This window comes from Dromaius novaehollandiae, chromosome 8 (assembly GCF_036370855.1).
Source record: "Dromaius novaehollandiae isolate bDroNov1 chromosome 8, bDroNov1.hap1, whole genome shotgun sequence".
NCBI lineage: Eukaryota > Metazoa > Chordata > Aves > Casuariiformes > Dromaiidae > Dromaius > Dromaius novaehollandiae.
Genome location: NC_088105.1, coordinates 42868053 through 42883556, shown reverse-complemented (window position 1 = coordinate 42883556; position 15504 = coordinate 42868053). Strand labels below are relative to the sequence as shown.

The 15504-nt window shown below is 40.8% G+C and overlaps 1 protein-coding gene across 4 annotated transcripts in view; it reads left to right on the top strand.

Moving 5' to 3' along the window:
* SLC44A5 (solute carrier family 44 member 5) overlaps positions 1 to 15504 on the top strand; it is a 127190-nt gene that overhangs the window by 94210 nt on the left and 17476 nt on the right. For all 4 annotated transcript variants that reach the window (XM_064516380.1, XM_064516378.1, XM_064516381.1 and 1 more), the window contains 10 exons: positions 2547 to 2631; positions 4476 to 4604; positions 5361 to 5421; positions 7083 to 7206; positions 8467 to 8550; positions 11142 to 11254; positions 11483 to 11614; positions 12593 to 12692; positions 14397 to 14489; positions 15389 to 15476. In XM_064516380.1, coding sequence (XP_064372450.1) covers positions 2547 to 2631; positions 4476 to 4604; positions 5361 to 5421; positions 7083 to 7206; positions 8467 to 8550; positions 11142 to 11254; positions 11483 to 11614; positions 12593 to 12692; positions 14397 to 14489; positions 15389 to 15476 — 1009 coding nt within the window. The remainder of the gene's footprint in view (positions 1 to 2546; positions 2632 to 4475; positions 4605 to 5360; positions 5422 to 7082; positions 7207 to 8466; positions 8551 to 11141; positions 11255 to 11482; positions 11615 to 12592; positions 12693 to 14396; positions 14490 to 15388; positions 15477 to 15504) is intronic.

Sequence of the window (15504 nt, the reverse complement as noted above, 5' to 3'; positions counted from 1 at the left end):
CTCGGACTTCTTCAAAGAAGCTGTTGGAGAGGCCAAAGGAGTTCTGTTCTTTTCCTTCTTTTCATAGAGAAAGAACTATGAGAAAAAGCTGTAGTGTCATGTTTGCCCCCCTTCCTCCATCCTCGTAGGTCTGTCCTTGTTCCCTCTCTGGTCCATGGAAAGCAGTAGGGAAATGGGTGTGGGAGCATCAGACGTAGCACCTGTACAGTGTGTGTGATGTGCAGCCATAGCTGTCTCTCTGATTCTTACCATCCACTCCCATCTCCCTCTTTCTCTTCATTAATCAAATCTTCCTTTCATTTTTTTCTTACGATAAGATCTCCAGTTTGTGTGCACAAACGTCTTTCCATATGTATGATTGCTGGAGGATAATACAGCTATTGAGGCTGCATTTTGATGCTTATTGGCCCCCTTGAAGTGCTTGTTATAAAAAATATAAGCCAAAAGATACACAAGACAAGTTTTGGATAAGTAAGTTCTTATGGCAGCATTAGCATTAGCATTAGGGCCTGCCAGGAGGCCCCTCTGAACAAGTCCATCTGGTCCCCCAAAATGGAGGTGTGGGATGTGCTTACCAGACCTTTACGGATACCCCTGGCAGATTTTCAGGAGCCCTGAGAGTCAGCAGGGTAAAAGACTAACCCAGGACAATGGGTTTTCAAAGTCACTGAAGGTTTACTCCGAGACCTTTTCCTTGGAAAGTGATGACAGTCTCTGTATTTTGAATCTTCTATCTGGAGCAAGCATCTCTGCAATTTCTCTGAGTAGTAGAGAAAAGAAGCTAACAAACAAGCCAACATTCACAGCTCATGCAAAAAAAACCCAAAACAAGCAAGCAAGCAAACAAAAACCAGTGCAGCTTCAATGAATTCCATGCAGTCAAATTAATTCTATCTTGTGTTGTCATAAGACTTTCTCTGAGGCATCTTGTGTCTCCCTGTAATCCATCCATTAACCTCCATGTAATCTCTACAGTTGTTTTGCTTTCTACAGAGGCAGACGTAATTGCAGAATGCAGTACAATTCAACTATAATGGATACAAGTCTAGAAAGGACAAACACAGCTTCTGTGTGGCTGCTTTCTGGCATTACATATATGTTTAGTCTTTCTTCTCTGCTGTTAATATCAGCAAGTGTGCAAAGACGTCAGAACAGAAGAATTCATTAGTGACATGAATTTTGCTGAGCAGCTCACAGATTATAAGTACTCTGAAAAAACTGTTGAAGAAAGATGACATTTCAGTCCAATATTTTGCTCTATTGATTTGAAAAAACAGCTAATGTTTGCGAATTGTATTTGTCAGGAAGTATGTTTTATGAAATAGTGCATAATAGAAGGTATCTCCGTGAAAACATCTTAACCTTCTAAAATGTTAGGGCGGTTGAGCTAACTGCAGTTTTAATGGCAACTTGAATGTGCAGTGATGATATATTATGGACTTTGAAGACATAGCCTTATTCCGCAGTTGGAGGGAGCCATGTGCTGGTGGGAGATCAGAGGATATGTCCCTGGATTGGGGAACACAGTGAGAAAGGCAGGAGCAGGACCTGTGCCCAGTCAGCCTGGCTCTCCCAGGCACCCCGCTCCCCTCTCGTGCTGCCTTGCCCCCGCATGCCTTGCTGCTCACTCAGAAGCCCCTGCACACAGTAGAGATAGACAGGCCATGGGGGGGGCATATGAGCCATCGTTTCTTGTAGGAACAGAGTGTAGTCCTGGTGTGGTCAGCTGACTGCGGAGCCTCATGTACAAAGGACAGGACTAGTGAGTGCCATGCCACCATCACTAGAGCTATTTGATAGTTGCCTGACAAAGAAGAGTTTAACAGCATATTTTGCTTTTTTCAAAACCCAGGTGTTTAAATCCGGACATCTTGGGGTGATGAAATTTCAGCAAATCGAAGTTGAGGTGACACGTAGGTCTAGGTCCTAAGTTTTAGAAGATGCAAAGTATATGGATTCTGGGGCAAAACCCCTCAGTCTGGGAACACTGGCTTGGCCCTTATTGATATCAAAGGAGGCTTATCAGTATTCTTATCAGATACTATTATCGTCCTGTTTCCTGGGCAGCTGCTTTGAGTTTCCAACCATAAAAAGCTTTAGATTGATTTTGGTCCTGATTAACAAAATAATCAGTTTTCACAGCGTGGTGTTGCTGATAGCAATTTTGTGTGCAGTGCATACAGGATATGTTCAGCATAAGCAAAGGGAGGACAGTGTTCTGCAGAGGTGTTTTACAAGATAGCTTTTCACTTCTTAGAGGAGGGACTGCAAACACCTGTAACAATGCCTGGGATGGTTTCAGCTCAAATGCTGTGGAAAAACTGCCTCAAAATTATCATTTCTTAGAACAAATACCTTTGGTTTAAAAGATGCCTTGGCAGAGAACATTCAGGGTCTGTTTGCATTTTGTTTTTTGTCTTGTATTTGCAACATGACCATTTAGGAAAATAGAATTAAGATATCAGTGTATACTATCAATCTAGGTATGCTAGGATGTATAAGCACCCATACTTACACAATTAATTCTCTTATATCTCCTTCTATAGGAACAAGACCATTTTGTTTTACTTCAACATTCTGAAATGTGCCAGCCCAGCAGTGTTAATAAACCTACAGTGCCCTACAACACAGGTGAGTAAAATACAGAGATAAAATATTTTTCCTGTCTTTTAGACATGGTGCTTAACAACTGGACATACAATTTTTTGGATTTAAAAAATTGCTGGTCATATCCTGCAAAGTATGATATGATCATGTTACCTGTAACATGTATAGTGCCTAGTATCTGTAGCCTGTGATGGTCAGGAGATAATAGGAGAAAATAGATAGAAATGCACAGGATTGTGTGTTTTGGATCAGAGCTGAAAAAAAAAACTGTTGGATCCAGCAATGAACCCATCACAAGCAGCTGTCCAGTAGTAAGAAATGTATGCAGAAAATCATTTTGATTGACATCTAGGGTTTTCCAAGCTAAACATGTTCAAGAAATTGTACATATCCCCAGTGACAGCAGTATGTGGGTGTGGTTAGATTGTGCAGCACTTTCAAAAGTGAAGATTTGAAAGCTTGTTTTTGCCTTATGCCAGAATTTGCACTCCCTCAGCTGTGCTGCCGCTCCCTGCGAGGCTGTGACATAACCCTCGTCACCGAGCTGGTGTGGGTTAGACGTGTTTTCCTAACCTTTTGATTTTGAGACCGTTTCACGGTCCTGGTTTGGTGAGCACACGCACTCATGTCGGTGCATCTCAGGAGGCAGCACATGATGGCGTGGGTAGGTTAGAGGAGGCAGGGGCAGGGCTGCCCTGACCCTGCTTGCTGCTGAAGTAGTAGTGCTCCTCTAGAAAGCCTCTCCTGCAGCATCCAGCCTGTTCTAATGGTTAGTACAGGATCTTTTCCCCAAATCCATTCAGATGTGACTTATGCAGAATGCCCTTGAGGTAAAATATACTTTCTTTCATGATCTCTCTCTGGTGCCTGGATAGCAGAGCTTTGCAAAGGGTGTCTGGCTAGCACAGCTTTGGAAACAGAAGACAGCCTTCCAGAAAATGCTGCAACCTACTAAAAATGATAGACTTTGGATTGGCTCACACCTGATCAAAATTGAGGGACACTAAAGAGGTCAGAATAGCTGTACACTTCTAGCACAGCTTACTTCAGTGGCCACTTACTTCTGTGGCCAGGAGAGCCTGCAGAGTCTAGGTACTGGGGCAGCTGCTTCTCTGTACATAAATCAAAACCATGGCCTCCGCGTGGATGCATTCATCAAACCTCAGTCCTAACTCAGTTTCTCACACAAATCTTGTTTTTATTGGCTTTGCCTGGAGAGGTGTGAATTTCATTCCTGGCATGTGCACCCTACCTGCTTTTAAACCTGGGGAGCTTCGTCATTAGTCAGTGGTGCAAAATAATCACCTTCATATGAGCGATGCAAACGTAACTTGACTTCAGCAGCATCAGTGGAGATGTATTTCACTGAAGAGACTGAGTAGAGGGGTGAAGTGATTTTAGCTGCATGAGACGTTTTTGAATAAAGTTCTCTACAACATCATAGAAATACCATGTGTCCTGTGAAAGTAGCTCCTGCACTAGCTTGCTCATACACGCTGCTGCTGGTGAAAGTGGAGTAGGAGAGGGACCGACAGATTTTTTTTCTCTCGGGCTCAAAAAAAATGTTGTGCATGTCCACCAGAACATGTAGAACCTAAGAAGATACAAAGGGTTTTTTTGATAAGACATATATGAGGAGAGATTTTGCAAGTGTGTTGTATCAAAGGATTTTAAGTGTTCATCTAGGGATTTAAAAGAAAAAAAATGTGTCCCTTTCTAAATACTACAGTAAATATTACAGCAGTCAGTCTCGTAAAACAGAGCACTTTTATAGGAGGCCGCTTTTTGTCTTCTTTTTGGTTGCATTGACTTTCCTTCCCCTTCTCCACCTCCAGCGTGTCTTTACTCATTTTTCTTTTTTCTTGCAGCTTTGCGTCTCGAAGTGCCCAGACAGGTTTGCAACCTACATAGATGTTCAGGCTTCCTACAGATATAAACCAGATCACTGGAATTACTTCAAGCAGTTCTGCAAACCTGGTTTTAACAATCCTCGCAAGGTGCGTGTGTATCAATAGGTGATGGAATACATTTTTGCTTCAACCATTATGTAATAAGCATGGTTTTACTGAGCTACATCAAAGCAATAAATTATTCTAGTTTTCATCGAACAAGGAGTTGTCCCATATATATGGTTTGGCACTGGTTTAATCAAGGTTGGAGGTCTCATAAGAACACACAATATCCCAATCTTTAAATGATAACTATTTGTTTAAAAACGTATCTGCAGTTACCCTTGTAATTGCAGTACTGTGGAAGATGGTCTCCTCCAGTACTTAGATACTCCACACCAGGAAAGCAGAATCTCTCAAACAAACTCTCAGGGCTTTTGAGTCATCCACAGCTACTTAGTTAATATTTTTAGCTAGGAAAATTAATCTGTCTTTGGTGTAATTACCTTTGCACTCAAATGTACTGCAATATTCCTCTTATCTTTAAAACACATTGCAAATCAACTAGAATTAGTTGTGTTAAATTTTTATTCTTTAAGGGAAAAGTTGAAGAGCAGGCAGAAAACAATTGCCCAGTTACCTCTGGTTTACATGCAGATCCAGTGTGAACAGTCTTTCCCTCTTTGTCACTATAAAAGGCAAGAATAGTTTTTTCTCAAATCGTGAATGTGTCTTGCAGCTCCACCAGTCAAGTTTGGGAGGAGGCTACAAAGCCCAGTTTGGGACATTTTCTCAGATTGAGTGAGAAATGAAAAGCACTTACTCTGCTGTGTGTTCACCAATTCCTGTTTTTCTCCTTTTCAGTCTGTTGCTCAAGTCCTACGTGATGAAGATTGCCCTTCGATGATCATTCCAAGCAGGCCTTGTGAGCGGCTCTACTTCTTATACACGTCTCAGCAGAGTATTAGCGTTCCCATTAAATCACAACTCCATTCTGAAAAGTATTTTTGTGACAAGGTCACTAGGAGCTGTCTGTTATCTGTTGGTGACATCCAAATCAATTTTAGACAGCCTGCAAATATAAACTTTTTTTTTTTTTCCTAACTGCCAGCCATGAAAGTTCAGCTTGTGATCAGGTCAAGCTGAGCTCTTTCTTGCTCGTGAATCATCGCTAATGACGAAAACTTTACAGTTTGAATGGTGCGTTCTGTATGTGATGCCTTATGTCACTTCTTGCCTGTGAGCAAGCAACCCCACTGGCATCAAGCAAATACCATGAGCACAGGAAGGATCATATGGCCAGCTGTTCAGAGTTCAGATGATACTTGAGCCCGGTTACAATACAGCTTGCTCTTCAGTTGCAGGCTGGTTCTACAGGGCTTACAGAATTAAAAAGGGGGAAAAAGATGTTTTTGTCATCTTGGTCAGCAGGTATTTCTGAATAGGCAACTACAGGTCTCAGAGCTGATCTCAGCTGCAAGTGTGTAATACCAGGAGCATCTGCCACTGGCCCAGAAGCTCATGCAAGAAAGAAAGAGCTGTTTATTTTTCCATGCTTTAAAGCAGAGATCAGATAAACCAGAGACAGCTCATCAAAAAGAGACACTATGGATTCAACGAAAAAAATTATTAAAACTGATGTATTGACCCAAAAGGCAGAAAGTTAATTTGCAAGAATCTAATATCTTCTTGTAGACTACAGTAGAGGGCAAAGATTACTGGGGGAGGAAGAGAGACATGTAACGTAATTATTTCCTCAGAATAATTGGTGGGGTAGATATTCTAATTTTTCCTGAATGGGGACTGGTTATTGAAACCTGTCATCAGTGTTTGTTGGAACTTGATCATGAAAGCACAGCCTAGTTATATAAAGTTAATGTACAGCTGTGTAGGAGGACTGACCTCCTCTTCCATTCAGAATGAAAACCATAACTTTTTGCAGCCAAGGACAGGGTGACATAAATGAGGACATAACCCTCTTCTTTTCTCTCTTTTACAAACACCTCCTCCCTCGGTCTAATCAATAGTTTCTGTATTTTTTCCACTGCCTCCTCTCCAAGAATTCCCACTGATAGTGGCTGGTACTGCAGCTTATCTGGCATAGGGAGGCAGTGAAACTTGCTGCTATGTGTTATTTTTGGGGGCTAATACCGACCAGTCACACTGAGTCTGTCCCTGGAGACTGGTTTGATTATTATGCAAATGACATCTGAGCAGCTGCCCAATTACTGACTGGACTAGAAGTTCTGCATTTATTACAAATTCTTAAACTACTATCTCTACTATTACTGTTTTTCGGTAGCACCTAGAGTCTCCAGTCAAAGGCTAGGATCTCACCATGCCTAAACTTGTACAACAAGGGACAAAAAGCCCCAAGGCATAAGTGTCATCATCTTGAACATAATGGCTCCTCCATGATCTGTCAAAGTCAACATATCAATAGATCACCAAGTGAAAAAACAATTGACTGTGTATCTGAAATGATTTAAATATAAATAAGTAATAATTTGATGTAAAATACAAATGATGAAAGTGGAGCTTGACGTTAAATGTAATATGTATCCTGTTTTTTGATATTTTGAATAGTTCTTAAGAGATGCTTTCCAGACTTCTCCACAAAGAATGGTGTGCTGACTGTGGCAAATCAGACTACCTTCAAGGATGGAAGAGGGAAAACAAGAAATGTAACTGACCTCAGGGAAGCTGCAAAGTAGGTTTTACTCTTCACCATTGCTTTTGTTTGTTGGGTTCTGAGTATGTGAATTAATTTAGAAATTGGAAAAAAAGTCAGAATCCATTGTAGCAAATAGATGAGGGTAACTAGGCCAGACCTGTGGGGAAATGGTATCTTTGTGTCTGAGCACCTTCAAGATTCCAGGAAGGGAAAACAGCACTGTGGTGTGCAAAAATGAGTCGAGCTAAAAGTTTGAGTCTGATTGTCTCAGAGTGATTGGCTGTCAATTTTTAAATCATTCTTGTTGGTGTTCCTAGCAAAACTTAGTACTAAACAAAGCAAAAGGAGGCTCAAAATGAAACTCTTATGCTGCAGGACACAGGCCAGCCTCTAATGGCCTTGGCCGTGTTTGCATGTGATAGCCCCTCAGCTAACGAACTGTCCTAGTAGTATGGGCATCCCACCTGTTAAGGCTGCTCCTATTGGATTTGTTTAACTGTGACTAAAGGTTAAAAAGTAGTGTACTGGGGTCTCTGGTGCATGGCAACACCTCCCTTGCAGAGGGACAGCTAGCATCTCCTGTCCCAGCTCCCATCAGCCAGGATGGGAGAAAACTGCTGTAACAGCCTAACTTCTCCAGCTGCTGTCAGTCCTCAGCCTGTCTGAAGAACGGGGTGACCTTCTCATGCCTTTCAATCCAAAGCCCCTTTCTCCTAGCCCTTTACCTACCCTGATAACACCTACCCTTTATTAAATTCCCTTCTGCTGGCATCTACAACTGCATTGCCTGTTCTTACCATTTTCTTCATTTCTTCTTAGGAAAATGTTAATGTTGGAGGGTGCTTTGGGGGATAGGAAGACAATCCCTTAAGGTCAACATACTGCTTAACTGTGCTGTTTTCTGCTTCTCTGCTATTGGTAGTCCCAGAGTTACAGCTATATGACTTTTGGGACTTTGTCGACCTTAATAGTACTTTTTGTGCCATAATAAGTAATTAAGTGTGGTGATAATTGACACCCTTAGAGCTGTTTTAATAGGGTTTTTCTTTTTCCTCAGGAGCTGTACAGACCTTTTTACACAGGCTTTTCTGAGGCCTTCTAACTTAGCAGAATTTTCATTGACATAACTGTAACTGATGTTTGCTTTGTTACAAAACTGCAGTTGCAGGATAGTAATATAGTCCTCTTACTAGCAATGATATTTCAATTTTTTTTCACTTGACCTATTTGTTGTTTAAATAAATTCTCTGCTTTCCTAGGTAAAGCAACCTTTTCTTCTGTTTGTCTTTTTTTCAGTGGCATCAATATTGTCCTGGATGCGAGATCAGTTGGAATGAAAATTTTTGAAGATTATGCCAGTTCTTGGTATTGGATTTTAATGTAAGATTTTTAACAGGTATTTGTAATTTTTCCAAACTCACTTTGGACCGTGCAAGAAATGAAAAAATAAATCATGTATGTGTTTGTTGCCAATCCTACTTATAAACTCAAGGAGCAACTGTTATTTCCTTTTATCACATAGTAGTAATGCTGTGATGGTCCTATACATTAGGTAAGGATAGCGCAGCATACACATAGAGTATCAATTATTCTGAAGCAGGTTTTTGATATTTTACCACGCAGAAAAAGAGTAGGCTCTGACTTCTATTGTAGAATCCATCTGTGTGGTAATTCCAAAACCAAAAAAACACAATTAAGAGACTTTCAGACCAATTACATTTGATAAGTGCCATTAGTATGTATATCTAACAGGTGATTTCTAAATTCCTGCCTGCAATTCATGCCTAAAACCATCATAAATCTGCTGATGCCAATGCAGTGGGCAAAGCAACAGCAAGAATGAAAAGCTTTGAATGATACTGTCTTCATCTCGCAATTAATATTCACTAATCACCAATTAGTAAAAATGCAGCACTGAAACAAAAGAAGCAACTGTCCTATCCATGCAAATACTTAAGTATATGTGCATTCTTAGCCAGTTAGTAGTGTCGTTGATGGACCAGCACGTTGATCACTTTAAACAGAAGCAGAAGTCTTTGCCAGGTTACAACCTAGAGCATGCACATATTAAGCATACATTATTCAACCCTGGATGCAAGTCCACTCATAAAACAATAAAATTATGAACTTCAGATAATAAACTGCATGTGGAGAATTATTAAAAAGTAGCTTCAGCAGTCAGTTGAGAAATACTAGTCGTCAGCTGTTCTAGTCAGTGGCAGGAGGACAGCTTTCTTGTAGTCTGATTTTGTGCCCACCATAGTCAGTGGCAAGAAACCCACACTGGTGTTCAGCAGGCTCAGTTCTATGTCTGGATCTCTTACTGAAATCAGTAGGAACAGGCCTCTGGTGCAGATTCTTCCAAAGGAGATGTCACTAAACAGGCTGGACAGAGAACTGGCCATTTTTGAACAGAGATTCTAAATATTGAGAGCCGGTTTCCACATTTCCAGTATGATTTCTTTTTAAAGACTTGTTGCTATTTCTGCAGTAGTTTGATAGATTTTTCTTCACACTTTGCTTTAGAGTACATCAAGTGATTTCTGACCAAACACTTGCTCTGCCACAGTTTGGGTGGTGACAGTGCTGATAGTCAAAGCAGGCTGGATTAAAAATTAAGTATGGAACTCCTTAGTCTTTTTAGCATACCCAAAAAGAATTGCAGCTTTCAAGCCTCAATTAAAGGCAATAGGTCTATTGAAGACAGCTCTTACCATGCACTTAGTTTTGGTGTTACAGGGACTCGTGTATATCTAGAGAGATTTAAGCAAGTGTCTGTACTTAAGCAGCCATAAGGTCCAAAACTGCAGGGTTTTTTGAGGAACATCTTCTAAATTTCACACAAGTCATTCAGAAGGGAAAATATGTCATGCTAGGAAGCCTTTAAAGGGCTACGATTTAAGGTTTAAGTTTTCCAAATAAGCTGATCTTCTTCTCTTTCTTGGTCCTCTGCCTACCTGGCTTAGTTTGCTCTAGAATTCTCAGTGATTTTGGTTGATTATGATCAGGCTGACCCATTTTGTGTCTTTGATAACAAGCACAATAAGCTGGGAACATTTAGAAGAAAAGTTATTGAACACAGCTAAAAAGAGATTTTAAAATTTTTTTATAAGTCTGTACTAATATAACATTCTTTCAACATCTTTTTGAAAACTTGAACTTTAGATGAAAACTTTAGAGAAATGAAACATTCTCTGAAGCATCTCAACTGAATGTTTGTTGGGGGGGGTTATTATTCATATTGCTTTACAATTGGAAGCCTCACTGAGTAAAGTGGCCTTTTGCAGTCATTTTTTTTTCCTTTTCTGACTTGCTTTCTGGGAGTGAAATCACGATGATTATTTCCTTACCACGGACCAGAGAAAGAGAAGATGCTCTGTAGATGCCTATTATAATGGTGTAACATTGGGCCTTTAGGAAAGTCAGCTCTTACCACTTTCTTTGTATGTATCACAATGCCCTGATCATTCCCTGTTCTGATGGGCAGGGTCACTGTTTTCCTTCCTAAATTTAGTTATCTTTTTCTAGGAAAACTCTTAGAATGACAATTTAACATTGTTTCTTTTCAAGTAGGGGACATAAAACTGTAAGCTCCCCACCCATACAGATACTCCTCCACTTTACTTTCTGTATTGTAGACTAGACCATGTCCTGAAAAGGCAGTTTGTTCTTCAGCTGCTGTAAATGACCAAAAAGGCAGTGCACTAGTCCTGTTCAGCCAAGCTGAGGACCTAGTATGTACAAATATTTCTGGCTCTATCCTGTAAGATTATCATAAATAAACTGTTGGTTTCGAATAGCAGATGATGTTCAAGAGGATGTATTTCATAAATACATTTTGAAAGATTTTGAAATACATCTTTTTGAATCCTTCCCATGTGATATGAAGTGACCCTTATTTGGAGGAACAGGCATTGCAAGAAAGTGAAGACTCTCACACTTTTTTCTTTCTTTCTGTCTCGTCTTCCCAGTGGGCTGTTCATTGCAATGGTTGTGAGTCTGCTCTTCCTTGTGCTATTAAGGTTCACAGCTGGGGTCCTTTTCTGGATCTTCATCTTTGGTGTGATCGGAATTATAGGATATGGTAGGTGCAATCTGCTAGCCTCTTAGGCTGTTTTTTGTTAATGCTTAATACTTCTTTTCTGTAGATGTAATTTGATAATTCACTAGTCTCATAGTAATGCATTTGTGGTTTTTGCTTACCTAACATGCTGAGGAAAAAACACTTGGCTTGTAAAATGTTTTTATTTTTTTAACTTGTGTCTCTGCACTCTTGAGAAACTCTCATTTTTTACTGATTGTTTTTTAAAAGGCATCTGGCATTGTTACTGGGAGTATAGTCATCTCAAGGGAATACCTGGATCCGACCTCACTGTTTACGATATTGGATTCCAGACAGACTTCAGAGTGTACCTGCAACTGAGGCAAACATGGTTAGCATTTAGTAAGTGCCCTTTAAATTTGGTATCTCTTAATGGATATTCACGAGAACCAGTCACTGTCTTGTTACAGTTTCTGCCTTGTTAGGTCTCCTCCTTGCAATATGTGACGTGGCGAAGTGAGTAGAATGCTCCTGCTATCAGCGCTCCCCTTCTGTAACCTTCAGTCTTCATAATGGGGGAGTACATGGCAATAACTAAGTCCTGATGAAGCTTCAGGAGGAAAGGCATATTTCTCTCCCCATTTGTCTGTTGCCTTCTCTGAAGGCTCCAGAAGCATAAACAGAGTTATCGATAACAGTACACATCTTCGTAGGACTCTTTGTGACCAAGTCGCTGAATTTTCTTGGAGGCCGGTCTAAGACTGTGGAATGAACCATCACAAATTTCATCACCTTTAATTTCAAGTGCTTCATCGCCTTCTCGTGCAGGGGCAGATAACAACACGCGTATTTAAAACAAATGCCTAAAGGAACAAGAAAGCCTGCAGCACACACATCCCTCCCCAGGGAAGGAGAGGCAGAGGAGAGAACAAATATATGGCAGATGTTGATTACACTGCTGTTACTACTCTGTTTGAAGGCACACAGACATTATGAATAGGATGATGAACATGCGATATATACATGATATATATGAATAATAGAATTTAAGGGTAAACTGTATTAAGACCAAATGCTACAGTCATATATTTTTTTAAGTGAATGATTCTCTTTGTCTAAGGATGGTATGTTCCATTTTTCTTCTGAAATTAAAAATGCTAATGTTAGGGTCCTACACATTCTGACTAACTCCCACATGTAGAATTTCCCTACTCTAGGACTTACCAGTTTATGAAGTGGGCTCGAAGGCTGATGGGTGCAGTGAGAGTTTTATGGAGTTCATGAACAGTATTATAAAATATGAGGACAGTACTGTCAATTTACAGAGTTAACATATTGGTTTGGTTCTTGAAAAATTTAATTTTTTTTTTTGTTTTACAGTGATAATACTTTGTATTGTTGAGGTCATAATCATATTGATGCTGATCTTCCTGAGGAATCGGATCCGGATTGCTATTGCACTGTTGAAGGAAGGCAGTAGGTATGTTTGTCTGATTTTAATATATCTTTAACTTTATTAAATGACCTCTAGAGGTCTACGCTCTTCCTGAGTTTCGTCTTGCACAACCAAGGGCAGAAAGTTGGGGGTTAAAGCACAGCATGGGGATTACTGAGCAGAACAAGTAGTACAAGGAATACCAGTTCTTTAGTTAAAGAAGTCTTCTGCAACTACTAATGTAGACCGTAGCAGTCAATTCTGGCATCACCCCTGATTCCACTCATTAGTGCCTGTTGATTAAAATCCAGGAGCACTTTAACACTCTACAACATTTTTGTTCACAACCTTGACAGATAGAAGCATTTCAGAAATTTCATAAACTTCCTGCTGAGAAGTGAAAACATCCGCTAGTTTTCCAGCAGTGTGGAAAGGTCACTTGAGGGTGAAATTTTTATGTATAATGAAACACTGTAAATAATTACTGTAGACTTAACAGACCATGCCCTGTATTCAGGAATATGAAAAACTAATTGCTGATGGCTGGGAATCAAATAATGCTTTTCGATACCTTTTAACTATTCTCTCAGAAACATCACAATTTGTAATACAAATAATGACTTAAAATCCATAGTTAGGAACAAGTAACAATCAGTCTGTTGGAGTAATTGTCCATAGTTTTACTAGAAAGTAACAAGGCCTCCCATGGGCTGCTGAACGCTGTTAATACGTGGTGATTGTTTCTCAGACAGCATAAGGTTGTGTCCTCCTACATGACTCTTAATGTATTATTACATCCTTAGAGAGGATTTGGCACATTTACTGGAAAGAAATTAGAGGAATGGGAAGAGGTATATGAGAGGACTATGAAGAGAACCAACCTGTAGGCTTCAGTGAAAAAAACACATGTTTTTAGACGTTACACCAACTGAGATACCCAGCTAACGGTGTTCACCTGCAAGACAGCTGCAGTCAGTTTAGCCAGAGGGGCTGCAGCGTGTCGCTCGCTGGCAGAAGAGGAGCTAGCGTGCTCATGCTCCTCCTGGCTGGTCGCGTTCCAGCCACAAGTGTTCGTAGCCTCTTTGTCAGCCTCTGAAGCATCTGCTGTGATGCAGAAGGGAGCTCTCTAAGCTGTTAGCAGCAGAAGGCCCTTTATTCTTTCTGTGTGCCAACAGCCAAAGGCCCCTACCACCCATGTGTGGCACGTTCAGGAAGGTGTCAGAACGCACAGACAGGTCAAACGTCCCCACACCAAAGTAGCTAGTACTTAGGGCAGGAAAGGGGCTGGGAAGAGAATCCTCAAAGGCAAAGTGGTGAGCGGTGATTTCCGACTGCGTAGGGTCAGAAGGGAGAGCATAGGAGCTGAGTGGTGTGGGACATAGAAATAAAGGGTAGTGTTTGCAGTAGGCATGAGAAGATGTGATGGAAATGGGTTTATGACCTGTAAAGACCATGATCTGAGAAGCAGGAGTGGAAAAAGTGCAAGTGGAAGTAGGAGACAGACTTGAACGTGGCAGACAGATGAAGATGCCTGTACTGCTGCCAATAAAGGAGGAGTGGTAGAAGTAACACAGTGAAGAAGAGAAGCTGTTTGAAGACAGAACCAGCAGTATTCTGAGATCTCAGCACTAGATCATGTTGCCGATATCAATAGGTAGCTCAAAGTAAAAAGGATCATGACAGAAGACTGATGAAAAGCTTGTTTCTTAAATTGTTGTAGCTTTCTGATATATTTTGTTTCCTTCACAGGGCTATTGGCTATATAATGTCTACATTGTTCTACCCAATCGTCACCTTCTTACTCATTGCAATTTGTATTTCCTACTGGGCTGTGACAGCTGTGTATCCTTCTGTCTGTGTATGTCTGGAGAGGTCTTCCGCCAACCGGTATCAAGAGTTTGGTCACTTAGCACTTGCTCTACTGATGCAGGATTGTTCCTCACTGCACATTTGGATGTGCACAAATCTGACAGTGGATTTTAATTTCATTAAAAAGAACTGGACTGAAATTCATGCTAGGGCAGGGGGATCATACAAGGCTCTATATACTACCTAAGGTTGGCTTTAAGGGGTAAAATAGGGCCCTCAGCAAAGAGTGAATATGGCCTTTACTGTACTGCATGTACTACAGGCCCCATGTTAATGCTCTCTTCTTTAGCTGGGGAAGCTCCAGGTGATTTTTTTGTTCAGAAAGGTATAGGAAAGGAATGAGAGAACATACAGTGGACTGAGTCGTCTCTAAAATGCGCAGCAGCAACCGCTGGCTGTTCCTGGAACAGCAGGGGTTGACAAGGTATCAGAAAGGGGAAGTTTTGCTTTCTGAGAACAAATTGTTCTTCCTTCACATGCAAAGATGTTCAGCTGTTGCTGTTCAGGACAATGTTAAATTACCTCATGCTTTGTGTCTGCTTCCACTAAAACATGAACTGACAAAGATGCATTGGGTGATTTGCCTTGCCATAGCTAGATATGTAGGAGAGGCTGAGGCAACTTGCCAGGTCATTTCCCTTGCCCGTTCTGGGCAGGGGGTATCATAGTTCAGAGGTGGAGTTTTCCTTAGTTTTCTAGATAATGAGAGAACTCAGTCTGGTCTGTCGGCCTTTCATATACACCTCTGCATCACAAGAGCAATTTTTCTGTTATCTGCACAAGTTCTTTCGAGCTAGTGATTCCCCACTGCGGAGTCTTAAGTTGCCTGAAGTCTACAGTTCTGTGATTCTTCCTTAAAACAGTTCATTCAGTTTTCTGGCTACATCAGGAGAGCCTGTGTATAAGGTAATGGCTAATCAAACACTGTGCAAGTATGCAAACCTGAGTTGTGACCCAGAGGTAAGTGTAACTAATATTTACCTCTAAT